Consider the following 21676-nt stretch of genomic DNA (forward strand, 5'->3'; position numbering starts at 1 on the left):
TGTATAAATACCTGAATTATCCACCGAGATGGCATCAGTTGATCCACTCATCCCAAATCAATCGTCAACATGATTCCTGATCACTGGAGTGCCGGTAAGTAGAGAAGTATTTCAGCTTTTTCAAAGTATCTATCTCTCTCTCTGTTTATTCTATAGGCAATCCTTTAATATCAAACCTTTGACGGAATAGGAAAGGTAGTGTGAAATTCGTTTTGATGCTTAGGTATAAAGGAATATTTTCACCGATGTTCACCGCAAACAAATCTTACTTTAAAAAAAAAAATCACATTTCTTGCTAGGCCGAGAAACTGTCAGCTTTTTTTTCCAAATTCAGAAGTGCTCGGAAGCAGCCATTCTGATTGAGTATTTTTATGATTTTCCTCAGTACTACCAGACAAAAGTTGATACGGCATATTTATACTAGACCTCTGGTCCACTTTATTCCAACAGAACTGTTTTGCTCAATGTTTCGCAACCTAACTCCTATTACACCCCTAATTTGTCACATCCTCTTGTCAGCGACCCCCTTGTAATTTCTGGTTTGTAATAATCTTATGTGAGATTTTTAATATACCAATTGGCGGCAGGGCCGGCGCGAGGGGGGGTCGAGCCGTGCCACCGCCCAGGGCGGCAAGTCTAATGGGCGGAAAAAATTGAAAAGGAAAAGAATACTATCAAAATATAATGCTTCGTAATGGTCCCACATGGAAAAATAAAATTGTGTTAATCTGAGAATATAATTGAACTTACTTCACTCACATTTAGGAAATTACTCACTCAGGAAATTCAGAGAATTTTCCCTCATTTTCAATTATCAAACAGGTATCGTTCAATATTTCCCTTGCAGCGACGTATATAAGATTTTCAGCTAGGGTGGATAAGATTATCAAGGTATAATTTAAATGTTTTTCTATTCAACAATGTTCTAACGCTCCACTCCAAGTATGCAAAAGGTACACTCCCACTTGAGACCCATGGGAGGACCAAATAAATACCACCTTTACTTAGGAAAAGATGTCCAAACTGGAATCATTCAGATTCTTAGTGAACAAATAAAAAGTAAAATGCTGTCTTCGTTGAGAGTTGCAAAATATTATAGTATAATACTAGACTGTACGCCAGATATTTCTGGTACCGAGCAAGTGACAATAATCGTTCCTGCACAAATTGCATACAGTAATGGAGAATGCCCTGTAAAAATTTGAGAACACTTTCTTGGTTTCGTAGCGGTAACAGACACCACTAGTCTAGGACTGACAGAAGTAATGATTAAACATATAAAGGAAATTAACATTCCTATCGAAGACACAAGGGGCCAATGATATGACAATGTTTCCAATATGAAAAGCAGACATTCAGGTATTCAGAAGAGAATTTTAGAAATAAATTCTCGAGTCTTCTATGTTCTTTGCAATAGTCATTCACTAAACCTTGTCGTTAATGATGCAGCCACAACATTTCAGTACGCCGTTCCATACTTTGCATAGCTAAAAAGAGTTAGAATTTTTTTCTGCATCGGTTCAACATTGGGCCATACTAAAGGAACATATTAGCAGTCTCATTTTAAAACCATTGAGCACCACAAGATGCGAGAGGCGAATTGATGCTCTGACTCTATTCAGATACGAGTCCCTCGTATCAAACAGGAAAAGTTTATGATGCCTTACTTCAAATAAGTAACGGCAATAGAATAGATGAATAGTTATTTGTTATGATTTTTTACTCCACATAAACATAGTAAGTAAAAGTCTCCAAAGCATTGATTCTCGTGTGTTGGATGCAGTTGGGGTTTCTTGACAGTATATCTGAATACTTTGAGAGGAGCAGAAATGATGCAAAGTTTTAATCTTACTTAGTTGATATGATGGAGTTGTCATCAGCATTAGACATGGATGACCCACGGATAGGTAATACAGTGCAAGCTCTAAATAAGAGGAAGAGACAATTTCCGTACGAGGCAGAGGATGAAGCTATTGAAGATCCACAAACAAGATACAAGAGCGATTTTTATTACAAAGTTTTAGACGTGATTGTGTTAGCTTTACGAGAAAAGTTTGAGCAACTTAAACATCACATTGAGTATTTCGATTTTCATTACGATATGTCACCTGAACTTTTGTCTGAAAAGGTACTGAACTTGCCGGCATTTTAACACACGAAGAATCAAAAGATATTAACCCCAGTAATTTGAAAGACGAACTAAAAGTGTTATCCGCTATAGTTAAGCGTAAAAGTTCAACAAAAGAAACTAAAATTAATTAAGGAACATGACTTTACTCCGAATGTTAGTGTTGCACTTAGGATTTTGTAACCTTACCGGTAACCGTGGCAAGTGGAGAAAGAAGGTTTTCGAAACTTAAGCTTATTAAAAACTATCTACGTCTTCCATGTCTGAAACACGCTTGAGTGGCCTAGCGATGATATCAATACAACACGAATTGGCTCAAACATTGGACTACGCGAATGTTATACAGAAATTTGCTCATATCTAAGCAAGAAAAGTTTCTTTCAATTAAGGTATGTTAAATTCATGTATCACTATTGTGTTCTAGTACATCATAAGGCTTAGGCCAAACCCCTTAATTTTGCCGTAATAGCTGATTCACTATTATTTTCATGCTCCATACTCTATTGGAAAGACCTTTGGCGTGGGAGACCCGGGTTCGATTCCCGGCGGGAGCTCATGTGGTTCGGATTCCACGTTAATCAGTAGGTTCACGTCTCATATAGCCTCGCTAACGAAAGGGACGCTAAACTAAAAATCAACTCAATCAATCAACTCTATTGGAAACACCTTTTGATATAAAATAATTTTAAAAATTAAAATTCTTAGTCGTGACTAAAGCACCTTCTTTTCTTTAAAAAAAAAACAATGTTTTCTGTATGCTCTGCTGTACATCACAGATATACAGCGAAATCGAGCATACTGAATATTGTGATATGTATGATGTCATTTAAATATTACGTATGCATTCGAGAGAAGTAGTTCAATTTTTTGTTTACTTTTCTATTTCATACATGTTTTCAAATGGGGTACCTTACTTTTTCGTGACACTTGAACGTTTTCTGTCAAAATAAGGTTGCAGATTAAAGGGGCAGCATGTGAAAGTACCGCCCAGGGCGGCAAAACTGCTAGCGCCGGCCCTGATTGGCGGAGATCTCACGATATCCATCTATTTCTATAATAGTAGAATCCATTTCTTGTATATAGTGGATACAGTAACTTTCCTAAGAGTGAATGGATTAAAACCAAATTTGATCTGTGCATTCATATTACAAATATCGAATCCGAGTCGTCGTATTTTTTTCAAAATGGAAGTCGTTTGAGAATTTTAAAACTTGATAACTGCCTTAATTTTGGGTCTTCCAAAAAATAAAGTGATTTCTAATTTTCGTTCCAAAAAAATCTAATTTTCGTTAAGAAGGTTATTGAGTATTTTAAATTACTTGAATATTGCACCGGACGTTGCCGCACTAGTGAAATCACAACATGAATAGGTATCTCATTAGCTTTCAATTCTAATTGTATTTCAATATATAGATTTTGTTACATTTCTATTTTCCTGGCATTTCAATATGCAGTTCTCATTACTTTCATATTGTACCTCTTTCATTTCAAATTGATTTTTGAACAACTCTGCGCCTTTTTTAAAATGTTTAGAGTTATTTTTTGTTGTTCTTAAACAGTATGTATAGCAAAAAAAATACCTATCAGAACAAAATTAAAAATAATATTTAAAAATATTCTACGGCATTAGATTCTAATTATCTGCTTCTCTCCACGACCCCTAGGTTGAGAAATCCTGGTCTTACTAATGGTATAAAACTGCCCACGCTAAGAATAATTTGTAGTTGCATTTTTTTTTTCGATTAATTGAGGAGCCTGAATTCAATGGAGTTATTTTTAAATACATCTGTCTATAGAGTTATTAGAAAAATGACCTCATTGGTCGGATATGTTTAACAATAATTCTACTGAATTTCATGTCCTCAAATTAGTATGGAAAGCCCAATTATAGATTTATGTGAAGACATGCTTTTTTTACCATTGGCGTGAACGGCAGTTCTTTTCTTTCTATTTCCCTTTCTGAACATTTCCAATGGAAAATTATCTGATAATTGTATCTGAAAACGTCTTAAGTAAATAATAATAACGAAAAATAAATCCCTCTGGTACTATAGCAGCCGTAGAACTCCGAATTTTAGTCAGGAGGTATATGGATAGAGTATTGGCTAAGTTGCCATCGTTACATAAGTAGTTTGGAATGCCAAATGACTGAGAGATGGTACTATCAATCACGAGAGGTAATCTAAGCAAGGTCGTTTTAGCGACATAGTTTAACAAAGGAAAGGGTGTAGTTATGCAATAAAGAGATGAACACAAAAATTCTAATACTAGTTTTAATGTGCATAATATGGGATCCGGTAAGTCAAAGCTTTACTGTAGCTTGGTTACAGGGTTTAGGAACGAAAACTAAGCCCTTTTATGTGGTAGTAAAGGAAAAGAATGATTGTCATGGTTGTGATGATTGTGTCGATGATTGTGAAACAATTCATGGAGCGAGAATACAAAAGGAAAGAGAAGAACTCCAAGAAGACCCACGTATACGATGTTGTTCACCATAGAACTCATTAGGCTGCAGGTCGAACTAAGGTCTCCTAGCACCAGAGATGATCGCTCTAAAACTGCCCCTATTGTGTGGCATTCTGATGGCACCATTGGATTTTATAAGTACATTTTTCTTTGTCTCCACAAGCAATTCTTCCCTCTAGGATGGCGTAATGACCAGTTTGGCAATCGATACGAGTGGCACTCTCTATTTGGATCTACAGTTAGATTGGATCCGTGCCTCTGGGATACGAATGATTTATCTTAGTTTCTGACTATACGCATCCTTTCTTCTACATATTGAGTTAGGTTGATCGCGGAACTTCTCTTACGAAGAACCTTGACTACAAAATAGTCAGCAACGAGGATTATGCTTCAATTTTTTCTATTGTTTTATCTCTCTACTGTCCTCGTTCGCCACGTTCTATCTCGATAATTTTCGAATCAAAAGAAAGGAAAATCGTTAAATAATCTCCTTCTGCATGTTAATAGTGTTCTGTAATATCATCAGTCCATTGACATGCGACAGCACGAAAGTTTGGTTCTTCTGTGTAGTTATGTAGTTAAAGAAAATGCTTTAGTCAGCAGTCGTGAATAAGAAAATTATATTAGCAAGATTGAAGAAATGATGGAAGAACTTACAAGTATCTTTACTTTATTTGACCTATCACGACAAGGACTAGCACATTAGGTAGGTTCTCTTCTCTCACTTTGAAACTATAAAAGATATTTTCATCGATTTAACTTTTCCAGTGGTACTACCTAATAGAGATAAAGTAAGAAGAAACATATACAAGATCTCAGCGACTACAACATCATTAGCATATAGTATCTGTAACGTGAAAATATAAAACATATTTGACCATTATGATGAGATACATTTGTCCATATTTATCAAAAGAAAAACTATTCTCAGCTTTTCCACATAGTTTTAACTCCACAGACTAAACTGGCGATATAAGCACTGTAATACCTGTGCACTAAAACTATATCTACGCATCAAAATTTATTTATTCTCTTTTGTGACATTGAGGAGATAAATAACGACGTCTTTATTTTCAAAGCTATCTATATTCCATTAGGACCTATTTATGTTCATGAATAATAAGAGAGTTAATACAAGTATGCCATAGTTAAGATACTTTCAATATAAGGCTCCATCATTTTCCATTCAAGGTGCAAATAAAAATTGATTCTTCGTATTTTTATATATGGTATTTGTTTAGTGTTGTATACATAGAAAAACAAACTAGGAAACAATCATTTAACAACTTCTTCAGAAAACTTGAAGCTAGAATTATTATTATTTCTTAAGGGGGAAGAGCTAAGCATTTTTCATTTGCCCGTTTTTCGTAAGTGAAAGCAGATAATGAAATGTAACTTACGACAATAAAAGATAATAGTATTCTACATCAGAAAATATGAATCAAAAGAATTTTCAGTGTTGCCATCCATAGAAATTACAGTATGACCAGAACTTTAATTACCCAAAAATCTACGTTAAGGCATTGACTTGAAAAATGAACTCAACGGTAACTGATGACTTATCATGTAGTCTTGATTCCTTATTAACTACTTTTTAAAAAATATTTTTGTATTTATTTTGTAATAAACAGTACAAAATAACTCATTTTATAATAAACAGTACAAAATAAGTACAAATATTATTTAAAAAGTAGTTAAAAGGAAGCAAGACAAGATGATAAGTCATCAATTACCGTTGAGTTAATTTTTTAGCCACTGCCTTAACGTAAATTTTTGGGTAATTAAAATTCTGATATCACTGTAATATTTAGGGATGGCAACATTGAAAATTCTTTTGATTCAAATTTTCGGGTGTAGAATAACATTATCTTATATTATGGTAAGTTACGTTTCATTATCTCTCCTTTCACGACGAAAAACGGGAAAATGAAAAATGGCTAGCTTTTGTATCATTGTTAGTAGTCTGCCTTAAGAAACTGGTTCAGTATTGTTCTGGCTGATGCTTTTTTTGTAAAATCTGAGGAACTGCCTCAAACATTGTTAGGGGACATAAGATTTTAAAAAAAGTATCTTTCGTAAATATAGAAGTGAAAGAAACTTTATTCTGAGGAGATGCCATTACTAGAAAACCCTCTTTTCTGAATTCAATAACGCATTTTGATTTGAGTTCGTAATTCACTATTTTTACCCTTCCTTAATACATATGATTATTTATCTGTAGCTCTGGCGGCTCTCCTGCTCGTCTTCCTTCCATTGACTATAGGAGAGCAAGTGTCAATCGACTGCTCCACGCACTGCACATCCTGCGTGGACGTGGACCCTTCTCAATGTGGTCCAGGAACAGTGTTTCGGGTCGATGGAGATCCTTGCGGCTGCTGTGATGCCTGCGTTCAAATGCAAGGTAAAGCTAGATTATATATATATTTCCTCTCAAATACGTAATTTGGAAAGAAATATGAAACTTCCATAATCATCATTAGCCACATCCATATTAAATATAATCAGTTAAAAATGAAACATTCAGAATTTAAATTTTTAATTTATTTATTTATTTATTTATTTATTGAGTTTCTCGCTTATAATTGCCCCAAAATTTCTATCAATTGAATACTATTTATAAATAATCACAAGGGATGTTATAAAGTTACAAAAATAGAAGTATCAGACATCTGAGAGACCAATTTCACAAAAACAAAATTTAAAAAAAAAACGTAATAGTCTAGTAGTACTAAAGCTACTTATGAAGATAAAATATCTTACAATTGTGCATATCACAAATCTGCATCCAAAAGAGACAAAGCACAACACTAATATATACAAATTTCTTTTATTATTGTACTTGGTATGCTATTTCTTCATATTTTCTGACTCGTAATAAAAGGACGGTAAACTTTGAGAAAAAGACCTTTTAGTACTATAATAGGACAATTACTGTTAGGTATACTGGTGAGGCGCTTTTAACACTTTTCTGTCCTATTACGTTAGAATATTGTTGTTTAAGTAGCTTTCAAGCAAGTCAAGATATTTAACTAGCTTCCTCTCCTTTTTTTTACCTCTGTTTCTTACAACTCTTGCTTTACATTATCTTCCTTCCTTATATAAAAGGTTAGCCTAATTGACTCATCGAGTTTCACAAAACTGTTTAATGACAAGTATGTGAGGTACAAAGACGCGTAATACATGGAAAGATAGATACACTCACTAAGTTAGGGGGCGCGGTGGCTCAGTGGTAGAGCGTTCACCTCCGGTGCTTGGGGTCCCTGGTTCGATCCCAGCTCGCGCCGTGTGGACTTTGTGGTGGACAAACACCGTGCTCGTGGGTTTTCTCGGGGTTCTCCCGTTTCCTCCCACTTTCTTCATTCCACCATTTCACTCATCTCTCATTATCACCGTCTCCTTTAGCCTAACCGGCATACCGTGGGACGTAAAACTCAAAGATTTCATTTCATTTTCACTCACCAAGTTTAAAAAGCTGGTTTCCTGCTTCGCGTGTACGCTAGATGGCAGACCTGTAACAAGATGGCGGCAATGCAAGAAAAGAGTATTTGGGTGTATAGTAGAATATGTGAAGTGTTCGTCTGTCACGAATGTTCAGTGTGCGTTCATACTTAAATACGAAAAAACTGCACCTAGTCACCAGAACATTTTGCGTTCGTCTCGCCTGATTCGTGATACTGGTTGTCTGTATAATGGGACAAGCACTGGAGCTAAATTGTCCGCGTCATTCTTAACAGAGAACTGCCACATCGTTGAATTGGGCGATGTCCCTCTGTTGCCATGGCCCTCCACGTCTCACGCCATGTGACTTTTTCCTGTACGATTATGTTAAGGACAATATTTATGTATCCTAACGCCAATAACGCTGCAAGAACTGCAGGATCGCATCACTGTTGCTGTGACGGACATTAAAGGATACATGTTAGTGAATATATGGATGGAACTGGATTACCGTTTGGATATGTGCCAGGTGATCAAGAGCGCGCACACTGAACATTTGTAGAATGTACCAGAAACTTGGTGAGTGGATCTGTCTTTTCTTGTATCACCCGCCTTTGTATGTCATATACTTGTCATTAAACAGTGCTTTGGACGCCAATGAATAATTTAGGCTAACCCTGTATTTCTGAGTTTTATAATAATCTTTAAAGTTTCATATGCTTCATATCTCTAGATCTTATTGTTTTATAGCTACAGTTTCCTCTCTTTTATACTTTCTAACTTCTATTTGTTATTTTTCATAATCTTCTTTCTCTTATATCTCTGAATCTTGTTCGCACTGTTTTACATAGTTTTCTTTTTTTATAAAACTCAATATTTTCCCTTCCTATAGTTTCTTCTATATTCCAAAAGTGAATTGACCTAAATATCTTTCTGAAATGATAGGTTTAATCAATACTAATATCATTTATACAATTTTGACAGATGTGGGGCAGCCTTGTAACTCCAGGCTTCTACTGGTGTCAGAAGGAGGCTCTGTCGACTTGACCTTGTCGAGTGCCGAATGCAAACCTGGTTTGGAATGCATAAGTGGTCTGTGCAGCCAACAAATAGGTAAAACCTATCATTTTTAATTAATTTTCTCTTGTTTGAATAGCGTTAATTAATGTATATAATTTTTTTTGTTAGAAATCTATCGAATGAAATATAATCAATATAACTCACCAGTTTACAGGGACGAATACAATGTAATATGCATCCTATAAGTTTTCTCTCTTTCTAAAATGAAATGAAATGAAATCTTTGAGTAGGGCACGATTATTATGCCCGTTAGACTAAAGGAGACATTGATGATGAGTAATGAATGAAATGGTGGAATGAAGAAGTGGGAGGAAACGGGAGAACCCTGAGGAACCCACGCACACGGTGTTTGTCCAGGGCTGGGATCGAACCCGGGACCCCAAGCACCAGAAGTGAACGCTCTACCACTGAGCCACCGCGGTTACCTTTTTCCTCTTTCAAGTTCGTTGGATATTCTTATAGGCAGAGGTCTATTGGAAAGCAATCAAATATTTTCTTGTAAACAAGAATGGATTATGTGTTGCACATAAAGTGTAAAGAAGATATAAATACGCTGAGGGATCCACAGAGTTTAATGTTCTCATTGAATTAAAAATACAGAATGTTAGAAAAGTAAGGAAAGCGTACTTTAATTCCCACTAAATTTTGAACCAGTGCAAGTAATAAGACTATACACACTATTCCGTTCTTATAAATGTGGGCAGAAATCATGGAAGTAATAAACTTCTCAATAAACTTCAAGTTGGGTCAAATTATATGCCCGTAGCCAAACTCCCTCTAGAAAAAATTGTTGCTTGAATACCTTAGGATTTTGAAATAAGTATTTTTGGATAGCGCACATATTAGTTCCTAAGTGAAGTCTTGACCCGACTACGGTAGGTCCCTTAGTTTTGGAACAATGGACCTTTAAAGTTCATTTCTTCATGGTTTCGGCAGCCTATAACTCCGAAAGGAAGCATTTGCGCACTCAGGTTGGTGCATACTTTTTGTCTTATCTTGGCGTCAGGAATCACCTCCCAAACGTTATCAGTGTTCTTTTGAAACACCCTGTATATATTCCCAGAATAAACATAAGTCAAATGAATTCCTATTCTTTGAGCAATTATTAAGAAGATAAGATTCTACTCCTTAGAACTCTCTTAATTAATTGTTAAATGTATATTTTCTTGTCTTTTAGGTACTTGCGGCTCAGACAGATACCTACCCTATTCGCCATCTTGCGACGAAAACCAGTACTACTTACCTCAACAATGCAACGATTCCAGCTGCTTCTGTGTAGACATTTACTTTGGAACTCCACTGATATATCGTTCGGTATCTGTGAGTGAATCAGGAAGAACAAATTGCCGTAAGTAATTTGTTAATTAAATAAATGTATTAGTTTAAAATGGTATTAGTATATGATAAAGAATATTCCTTCTTGAACAAATGGTTGGCGCGTGTGTTTTCTGTATGTCTAGGCCCAAGTAGAATCTCTGACTTAACTCCTTCAGTGTGAGTGGCGTATATATACGCTTTCATTTTGCTATGGCTCTTTTGTATTGCGTATGGCGAATATACTTGCCCATAGTATGAGTAATGTTATCCCGACAATATTTAGCGAGTTTGTGCTCAGCTGGTTTCAATTGTTGCTTAATTAAAAGAAGAAGAAAAAAAGAAAGAAATTAAAATAGAGTTTGGGCTTCGTCAAATATAGTTTTCATTCTTTGTTTTGTTTGAGAGCAGACAGTACAGTAATGGCTTCATAACGATATTTCAACGATGCTGACATCGAGGAAGAGTTATCAATTAGTGATTTTGATGTAAATGATTTTGAAACAGATTTAGAATCAACATCCAAAGTTCTCAAAAAAAAAAAAATTACACTTTTTACAGCGGTTCGCATCTGAAAATTACGCACTGAAGGGGTTAAGTTAATGACTCGGACGAAAAGCTAGAGTAGTGATTCAGATCCCACTTGTATCTTCTGATCTCGCCTTATATCCTGAAGAATATGCACTTTAGTTAATAAATAATTTTAAGGGGTAATTTTATTTTCTCAAACCGAAACAGGCACTATAGCACATTCTATTATATTCGGTTACATTAGATTATGTTCGGTGTCAGAAAATGATATTCAAACAAGAATCCCAACAAGAGGGTAGGGGCTTCTCGAACATACGTATGTTTTATATAGAAGTTATGTTTTGTGTAGAACCGTAATGTTGAAACTTACTTATACAAAACATCTCTATAGACCTCCCTATTCAAGACATTTAACAATAAATTCTAGATTCTAGGCATCTCATGATCATATGAAGCACAAATATGGTATGTTTTAAAAGGTGTAGAATTGTAATTAAGTACTACTATAAATTAACTTTAAAAATATGCTTACAAATTAATACGAACATATATATGTGTCACAAGTGAACAGTAAACCTTTCAATTAACCGTCCCATGATTATAGCCTTTAGGCTAACGGAGACGATAATTAAGGCAAGTGAATGGCGATGGAAGAATTGGTGGAATGAGAATGATGGAGAAAACGAAAGTACCTCCAAGAAATTCAACGGAAACGATGTTGTCCAGTCACAAACTTACTTGACCGGGGATAAAACCAGGGACCCCATGCAACAGAGGTAAGCACTCTACCACTAAGCCACCGTGCCCCCCGCCATATATGGACAAGAGGGAGGGGGCTAAACAGAGTACAGTTGATGAAGTTTTTAAAACAAGTACGAAGAGGTTAGCTGAAAACTGTGGCACATGGATACTTCTCAGTTTGTGATAAGTGATAAGCCAATAATGACAGAATACGTATGATGATGAATAGGTCAGTTAGTTATGTCCAAGTTGAGAGAGAATTAACCGGAAAACAGGTTGAATTTCATGTATACTCAATTAGATATGATTTGTAACTAGAACTAAAGCTATAGCACTAATTAAGCAATAGATACGAAAAGTAATTGCAGTTCAAATCAATCAGGATTCAGCCTGTAGTTTAATCTATTGTCCGGCTCGATCTCCTATCGAAGTACAAATATTTTCGTTCACAGTAAAGTCGCATAAGCATAGTTGCTAAAAGTAAGTCTTAAGGAAACAGAACACAATACATTCTCGTTTCGTTATGCAGTTTTTCCTTGTACGTCAAATTTCGAGATCATATATTAGCAATATGATATATTCATTTTAAAAATCTTTTAAATAATCTTAGCACTGACTACCTATACAGGACTATTGAGATTTCCTGTTTATTCGTATGTACTAGTGTTTAATATTCACGGGTTCCGAAGGATAACTTCACTCAACGTTTATACTGCCAATTGCGTATCAACATCTTGAGTGAGCAGATGTTAAAAATGATTGCGTCTGATCTAACATTTTATTCTTTCTCTAAAGTTTACTTGAGCTTTCAAAACATAAACCTTTCTATTCTTTCTCTAAATCTAACTGAGTTGAGCTTTCAAGGCACAAACCCTTCTCTAAATTTTCTTTCTTCTCTATTCTTTCTCTAAATTTTACTCAGTTTAGCTTTCAAAGCATAAAACCTTCTATTCTTTCTCTAAATTTTACTCAGTTCAGCTTTCAAAGCATAAACCCTTCTATTCTTTCTCTAAATTTTACTCTGTTGAGCTTTCAAAGCATAAACCCTTCTATTCTTTCTCTAAATCTAACTGAGTTTAGCTTTCAAAGCATAAAGCCTTCTATTCTTTCTCTAAATTTTACTGAGGCGAGCTTCAAAAGCAGAAACGCTTCTATATTTCAGTATGAGTACACGGACAAACAGAATTGCACATTAATAAGCTCAACAAAGTTATTTTAATTTCAATCAAAACTTTCAATATCTTAAGTGTTTTTAAAGGCTTCAACTATAAGAAACTTCGAATACATAAAATGCTAATGAAGATTTAAATTAAAATTGAAAGATAAAATATAGTTTCTTAAGAATATCAAAGTTAAATTAAAGTATTTTCAATATTTGATTATGTTATGTCAATAAAGTTATATACGTTTCCATATTTCGTTTCTACAGCAAATAATGTTTTTTTTTTATTTCTTTAGTATGTCCACCAACCGTGACTTATCCACACATTACTGGACCATCACAACTATTTCCTACAGCAAAATCAATGTGTGACGAGTTTGGAAACTTCCAAGAAGTACAGTGTTCCACCTGGCATTGCTGGTGTGTAGATCAAAATACTGGAAGTGGTATATTGGGAACTAAAGTAGACATCCCTGCAAACCACGCAGAAATTAAATCATGTAGCCAGTTAAGCCAATACACTTTGTCACCGAAGACTGGATTGGAAAAGGCATCAATATTTGGGACTCTGTTAGCCCATTTAGATGCAGAATGTGAATCAGAGGGCAATGGACAAACATTACAAGTTCCGGGATTACCATCACCTCAAACGTCAAGCCAAACAACAGTCATGGAATATCCAGGTGGATCTAAAACCATCTCAAACTATGTTCAAAAAACACCAACGTCAACTGTTATAGGCAAATACGTCAAAGAAACATCCACCAGTGTTCCAAAAGACATTTCAAAACTACCAACGCGAAAACAAATGAAGCCTTCTAATATGCCGCAAATCACACCTGTTTTGAAAACGGAACAACGACAACCTGATATGCAATATTTTCCGTCTGAACTCAGACCGAAACCATCTGCTAACTCTGAAACGTCAACATTCCTTCAGCAGTCATCTGCTCCTCAATCTTCATTAAATAGTTTCCCAGCAGTTCTCTCTGATTCTTCACAACAGAGACAGATACCTCAATCATCAAGAAGACCATCATCCGAACAACCAAAAGAGGGAACCAGACGAACATCTCCTGTAGGAAGAAAAAATAATGTATTAGAGCCGAAACCTGCTACGCTTCCTTTTAGAGAACCACAGGTTAGTACGTTGCTACCTGGGGAACCATTGAACAAGGCGACAACCACAGGAAGCGAATTTACACGTCCGCAATATTCTAGAGATAGTCCAAAACAAGATTCTGAGAGCCAGTTTGACAAACGATTCCCTTCAGAAATTTCTAAACAAGAGAGAGTAAAGTCTAATATCCGACCACAAGGTGCAGAACCAACTTCACAAAGAGAACTAAGAAACAAATTACCTCAAACAACAATACAATCAGATGGCTTACCTTCTGCATTAAAGAGTTATCCTTCTGGTACAAAACTTACTCAACCTTCAAGCACTTTAAGTACTGATCAGACACAAATTTCTCCTACAGGAATTTCATCTTCATTACAACCATCTAGTACTCAAAGCAAATCATATCCGACCACATATATGACAAAGACAGAAGAAGTGGAAAAAGTATATGCATCAACTCCAACAGATTCTAGTACATTTACTAGATCAACAGGTCCTACTAGTTCAAAATATCCAGGTGTAATTTCGCCATTAGATTCGTCAGGTCCAACAAAAATGTATGAACAATCACGAAGAAGGCCAACAACAAATCTAGCAGCAGATTCGCCAAGACAAACAACTAGTTATCTGCCTTCAAAAACACGATATACATCAAGTTCATTTGAACAAGACAATGGATTGTCTTCTGCTGCTTACCAGAAAGATCTTTCACCAAAACAACCACAGGAAACTGAATTAAGATCTTCTTCTCGAGATTATTCAGGTACACCAAAATATATTCAACAGGTTACAAAGCAAACCACATCACCATTAGCAACTTCTCAACTTTCAAATATCCCTGAACAATCACAAATACCTATGTCTTCATTGCCAATTCAAAAAGAATATCCATCAACGTCATCTAAATTTTCGTCAGGACCTTCAGATGTTAATTTGATAAGATCTGATTTATCAAAGGAGTTACCATATGCAATTCCAGACTCTGTAAGTAATTATGCTTCAAGTAATAGAGTGCTATCATCAACACCATCACAAATTACTCAAATGCCAAGAAAACCGTTTTCTCAGAACGATTTAGCACCAATACCAATACCATTTTCTCAAACGAAACCAGAGAGAAATATTAGAGATCCCACTGAACTATCGACACAAATGGATAGTTTGCGTCAAGGTACCTTTGCAACACAAGGAATTCCAGCAAAACAACTACAAACGTCCTTGAAACAGATACCGCTACGTTCAGAAATAAAACCTAATGTAGCGACAAATGCGGCGCCGTCTTTCCAGATGAGAACACCCATAAGTGGAAAACCATCAAGCTTATCTAAGTCCGAGAAACCTTATGAAAGAGACTATGCTCCAGATTTAATTACAAGATCAAGACCTTCAGCAGAATCGTTCCCACCACGTTCACAAAGTTCATCCATTCAAGCAGATATTCCAGAAGAAACACCACGGAAAGGAAGTTCAGTACCTCAAAAGAGCTTTATAGAAAGAGAAAGTCCACAATATTTTCCACAGATACCTGGAGAACTTAGGCCAGGCTCATCAGCTTCTAGTCCTACTACGAAGACGGCACCTGCACTACCGAAATATCCACAAAGAGTAAGTTCAGTACCACAACAGAAATTTGTAGAAACCCAGAGTCCACAATATATTTCACAGGTACCTGGAAGTCTGCAATCAGACTCAATGGCACCTAGTACTACTTCGAAAATGGCGGCTACAATACCAAAATATCAACAAAGAGTAAGTTCAGTACCTCAACAGAACTTAAGAGAAAGCCAGAGTGCACAATTTTTGTCGCAGCTACCTGCCGGATTGAGACCAGATTCATCAGAGCTTAGTACTACTTCAAATACAGTGACTAGAGTACCGAAATATTCACAAGTAGATACTTCAGTACCTCAACAGAACATTATAGAAAGCCAGGGTTCACAATATATTGGACAAGTACCGGCAGGACTGAGACCAGACTCATCATCACCTAGTGCTATTACGAAGACGGCCACTACAGTACTCAAATCTCCTCAAGAAATAAGTTCAGTGCCTCAACGGAACTTCTTAGGAAGCCAGAGTACACAATATAGTCCACAGATATCAGGAGGACCGAGACCAGACATAGCAGCAACCAGTACGATATCGAAGCCTGCAACTACAGTACTCGAATCTACACAAAGAGGAAGTTCAATACCACAAAAGAGCTTCATAGAAAACCAGAGATCACCGTATATCTCACAAATAGCACAAGGGCTGAGACCAGACACATCACCAACTAGTACCACTTCAAGAATAGCAAGTACACTACCAACTGCAACCGCATATACTACCACGTATAGAAGTCCATCACAATCACCTGCACAGGAAATAAATTATCCTTCTCAACCTAGACCATTTGAAAAGACCAATACAATTAGCGAAGAAACCTTACAGCAAACGACTATATTAAGACCTCAACCGCAAGGTCCATCTTCAGATCGTATACCAATGTCTTCTACGTTTAAAACTCAGTCTAAACCAGTAGACTCAACACCTGTAGGACAATCACCTTACGTGTCAAAGTCAATTACTCCTTCATATCAAGGAGATTATACTAAGGTTGCTCAATCACAATCACAAATGGGGTCAGAGAAAGGGAATACCTTGGGAAGTAGAACACGTGAAATGACACCTACGTTTGGAAAAGGAACATCAGTACCAGCAACACAGTTAGAATATAGTCAAAGCCAAGATCTAACTCCTGCCATCACTGCACCTCAAACATTACCGTCACTTTCATCCCCTTCTAGCCTTTTGGATCAACCAGGTTCAACACCATCAGTAAAGTCACCAAGCTATTCAGTATTAGAAAGAAGTACAGTTGTGTCAACTACACCGTCAAGAACTTCATCACAACCATTTGCTTTAAGAGGCAAACCTGAATTAAGAAGTTCTCTTAGTACGACAAAGATTATTGAGCCAATTGATAAGAATTTACAACCAACATCTCAAAGAAGTTCTACACCATTTACACAAGAACAAACCTTACCTTCTTCAATCCAACAAGATGTACCCACAAATACAATTTCAAGGACCAAACCATCGTATCAGCAATCACTTCCAGACACAACAAAGTTGCCGACTTCCTATCCTCAATTCCAACAATCGATTGCTCCAATTATAGGGGAGCCGGATAATAGATTCAGAGGAAGATTTTCACCGATGTCAACAGCTTTAGGTTCTCAACTCGGAAATATTCCAAAGTCTGCAACGCAGTCAGCAATGCCTTCAACGAATAAACGAACAGAAACACAACCTTCTCGAACTGTAATAGAAGAAGAATCTATGTCTGTTGTTTCATCTAAATCTTTACAAACTCCTAAAATGCCAACATTATTGAAGGATCAGTCAACAATAAAATTACCAAGCAAGTCAACAATATATTCACCTAATAGTTTACTACCTCAAACTTCATTAGAAAGCTATGTATCATCACCTTCCCAATCATCAACTGGATATGTAAATGAACTTTCTAAATCCTTTGTACCTGCTTCGCAATCTTCTTCAGCAATTTCAAGAGGAACTACTGTAAAATTCCCAGCAAGTATTACAGGTCAACCTGGCACTACTGCGTTATCACAGCCAATGACAAAGTTTGAAGGATATCAGAATATTCCGACTTCATACCGACAATCGCCGGAAGGTAAAACTAAATATGATGATTTCCCAGAAGATAAACAAAATATTATAAGCCCTGAAATATTCTCAATACGAACAACACAACCATCTGGAAGTCCTAAACCGGAAAGGTCTAATAATTTACAGTCGGATGCATTAGCACTCTCTCAACAGCAAACACCGTCAACCTATTTACCTACAAAAACATCATTTCCAGGAATTTCACCGCAGGATCAAAGATACGGAATCACTCTTGAAAATACCTCCCCAAGAGGCCAAATAACTATTCAACAGGAAGTAATACCTCGGCAGACGCAATATCTTGAACAGAATGTAGTGAATTCTCAATCACCATCAAGAACACAACCTAGTTTTCCTCCACGAAATGATTATTCAGCACAAGGAAACGTGATTACAAAACCTCAATTGGAACCCAATGACTTCCCTCTTACACAAGTTAGTTCAAACTATCCAGGAGTCAAACCTCAATTGGAATCCAATGACTTCCCTTTTACGCAAGTTAGTTCAAACTATCCAGGAGTCTCTCTAAGCCAAGGACAACAGGAATATGAAACAACACCAATAGTTAGTAGAACCTCTTATGACGTTAAAAGCGAAATTCAACCACAAAACGCTTTCGTATCCAACAAACCAATAGGATCGCCATTTTTGGATTCTCAAGAGCCATCAACGGCAATAGTAAAAGAAGTTGAATCATATACCAAAGAAGTAACTATTGGTTCAGATGGCAGTCAAAAGGTAACGGAGCAAGTATATAGGAAGAAATTGCCACAAATTACTGAAACAGTTTCTTCTTCTTTACAAGAAATCACACCTTCAGTTGTTGTAAAAGAAAAGGAAGTGAACTTCGCACCAATTCAAAGTGATAATACCGCGCAAACAGATAATCCAGATATAACTTACAACGTATTACAGACAGGACAAGAATATAAACCTAAATTTTCAGGCTTGAATCCACAACCTGCTCCTGTCGAAGATGGTCCAACCGATGTGGATATTGTTGTTGTTAATCCAATATTAGTTAACAGGGATTCAAATGAACCAGACCTAAACGCAGTCTATGAGGATGTAATTGACCAGCAGCAACAACAAGACTCTTTACCATCAACTCAGGAGGTCCCTTACGCTGGATATGTTTCAAGTCCAGTTGTAAGACCAGAAGAGTATAATACTGAACCTAAACCAAGCGTTGGATCATCAGTAGAACGAATTAAAGTATACCCTGACGTAATTCCAAATGCTCCCACAGCTACTGCCGATACCCAACGAAGTGAAGTTACTCTATATCCCGCAAGCAATGAACCTAGTTCCTACACCAATGTCAGTCCTACTGTGGTATCCAAAGAAATAGTAGCTAAGTCTCTACAAACAGAAAACGTTGGAGGTTCAATAGGAACGGGAAAAATAATCAGGAAGAAGACAACAAAGCGACGACGAGTAACATCCCAGGGAGTTATTCAAACAGGAGAAGACTTCAAGGCATTCTGGGAGAAAAATATGGACAATGAGGCTTAAACGTGTGTAGTAATGGACATCAAGTTTACTGAAGTTTTCATTCATACGAATACATAAGAAGAATGAAAAGTTAATGCGACAAAAGACAATGTCAAACTGTATAATGTATTATAAACTTAATGATTGCTAATAAAGAAATAAATAAAAGTATAATGTTTTATAATTTAGTAACTTAAGCTTTACCAAAACAAATTAATGGATAAACTGCAAATCGTTGGGCAAAGTAACGTTTATTTTAAAACATAATAAATGTGTGACAGTTTCACCAACTAACTAAACATATTGGCTTCATCAAACACTATAAAAACAAGAAAGAGTTGCATCTAAATATAACAGGATCCCAGAAAATGGTTCTCAACGCTGATTGGCTGATCGAAACAGATTCAGAAAATCATAACAAAAAGTTGACAAAATGAAGCTAAACACCGCGAATCCAATTCCCTTCCTAGTCCAGTGGAGAACTAAGCTACAAATTAAGTTGTTTTTTTTTCAATAACTTGCCTCACTGTTCGTCATGATTGGCTGCATCTGTTTTGCTAAGCCAATCAGCGTTCAGAACCATTTTCTGGGATCCTGTTATATCTAGATGCAACTCTCTCTTAATTTTACAGTGTTTGATGAAGCCAGTATATTCAGCTAGTTGACGAAACTATCACACATTTATTTTTTTAAAAAATAAATGTTGCTTTGCTCAGAGCTTTGTATTTTTGGTGTAAGTTATCTAAGATCAGAAAGCTAGTATGAGCTAGTTATTGAATAAACTGAATTAGGTGTCGAAGTACACTGAGCAAAAAAATGTAGGTGGCGTACTTAAAAAGATAGGTTACCTGTTTAATTCCTGTAGTTTTTGAACTTAACGTACACCAGACGCATGATTTATAATACTTTCCGTATAAGTGTTTCATCTATACGCACTTTTCGTATGAAACAATGTAGGATGTAGGCGGTCAGGATCTCACACAAAAAAGGGACGTATATAACATATAGCTGACGAAGGTAACATAAGTATATGCATGTGATATACGGAAAACTGTTAGATGTCAGACATTCTGTAACGGCATGATGTAACACTTAAGGGCAGTGCCTATGCAGCATACGGATAAGGTATGCTCCGTACTGATTTCTATAGTGAGCAGGAGGATACCGTATATTTGTACAATATACCGCTGTCCGGAGAACGGATTTTTCTCTGTGTATATGCTACGTGCACTTCCTAAGAATACGACAGTAAAATAACCAGCCGACACTTTATGCCTTTTGTTAGTAATAAAGAATATATTTTAAATGTTAAATTCAATGTAATAATGCTTCCAAAAGAACTCTGGTCTAAATTACTTGGTACACTCATGTCCAAAATTATTGTTGCATGTCTATAAATATATTGTTCCAGGTATATAATTTGATAACGAATTCGTCCGGTATTTCTTATAATGTTAATATGTGTATAATCGGTAATGACATGTATGTGGCATATTTCATGTCAAAACAGCAGTGAATAAGAACAATAAAACGAAAATAAAATTTTCTTGTCCATTTAGCAACATTTTATTATACTCATTATAATTTTCGTATTTATTTTTTTTTCCTATGAAATTTACCACAAATATACATTTCCCGATTACACACATAGTGTTAGTATTAAAAGTACCCTGCAAAATCGTTATCCAATTATATTATTACAAAAAGACAGTTATAAACATGCGGCACTAATTTTGGACATGTGTGTACATCCTTGGTAGAGGATACCAGGAATGACTCCAAACCAAGTACAATGACTTTTTTTTTTTTCACAGTCTTTCATTCCCATCCAGAGATGGGCGGGCCGTAGAAGGTTATGCCTTCTCTTGGCCGGAGATTTGCAAGAAAGGAGATAAAATTAAAGTTAGTTCAAAACAGGATGTACTTTAAATGAGTGAGTTATTATGTGCTTCTACGTCAGATGAGTAAGAAAATGTAGCCTATGTGAGCATTGGATAATGGTGTCAGCGATGTAGAGATGCGAGAAAGCTAATTCGGATAGATGTATGGGTGGCGCTGATATATAAGACGAGCAGGATTGTAATCGGCACGATCAGTTTCTCGTTCATAGATTGCTAAAAGATGGTCCACCGGTGGGTAAGCTCTACGTGGTCGTGTGGGAGTTTGGTCCAGTAATTCAGCTATGATTGGATGATTGGTTGCTATGTGACTCGTAATATATCGAGTGCGAAGGTGGTAGATGTGCGCTAAGAGTAGAATCATAGATGCATCTCATACTAGTTTGTAGATTAACGTGTCAAAGACAATTAGTGATAGAAACTTAACCGAAACCCCGAAATAATGTACTAATAAGGTAATCATATTATTGTTAATGAATACAATCATGTTTATATATAATTAAATAAAAAACGGACATCTCACCGTTCAGGATTTAGTAACCATTGTATTTTAGACTGTATTCAGAACAGCGCAACAACTGCCATCTCGGAAACAACTCTCCCTTTACAATTTCCTGATCATC

The 21676-nt window shown here is 36.2% G+C and overlaps 1 protein-coding gene across 1 annotated transcript; it reads left to right on the top strand.

The window, feature by feature from the left end:
• The first annotated feature begins 5 nt into the window (after nt 1–5).
• Nucleotides 6–19250, top strand: LOC145684805 (uncharacterized). The gene is made up of 5 exons (XM_081757177.1): nt 6–94; nt 6816–6995; nt 9017–9145; nt 10290–10460; nt 13157–19250. The coding sequence occupies exons 1-5, from the start codon at nt 70–72 to the stop codon at nt 19174–19176; spliced, it is 6525 nt and encodes a 2174-aa protein (XP_081613303.1). The 5' UTR covers nt 6–69; the 3' UTR covers nt 19177–19250.
• The last annotated feature ends 2426 nt before the right edge of the window (nt 19251–21676 follow it).

The sequence above is a fragment of the Thermobia domestica genome, chromosome 1 (assembly GCF_964235325.1).
Source record: "Thermobia domestica chromosome 1, izTheDome1.hap1.1, whole genome shotgun sequence".
NCBI lineage: Eukaryota > Metazoa > Arthropoda > Insecta > Zygentoma > Lepismatidae > Thermobia > Thermobia domestica.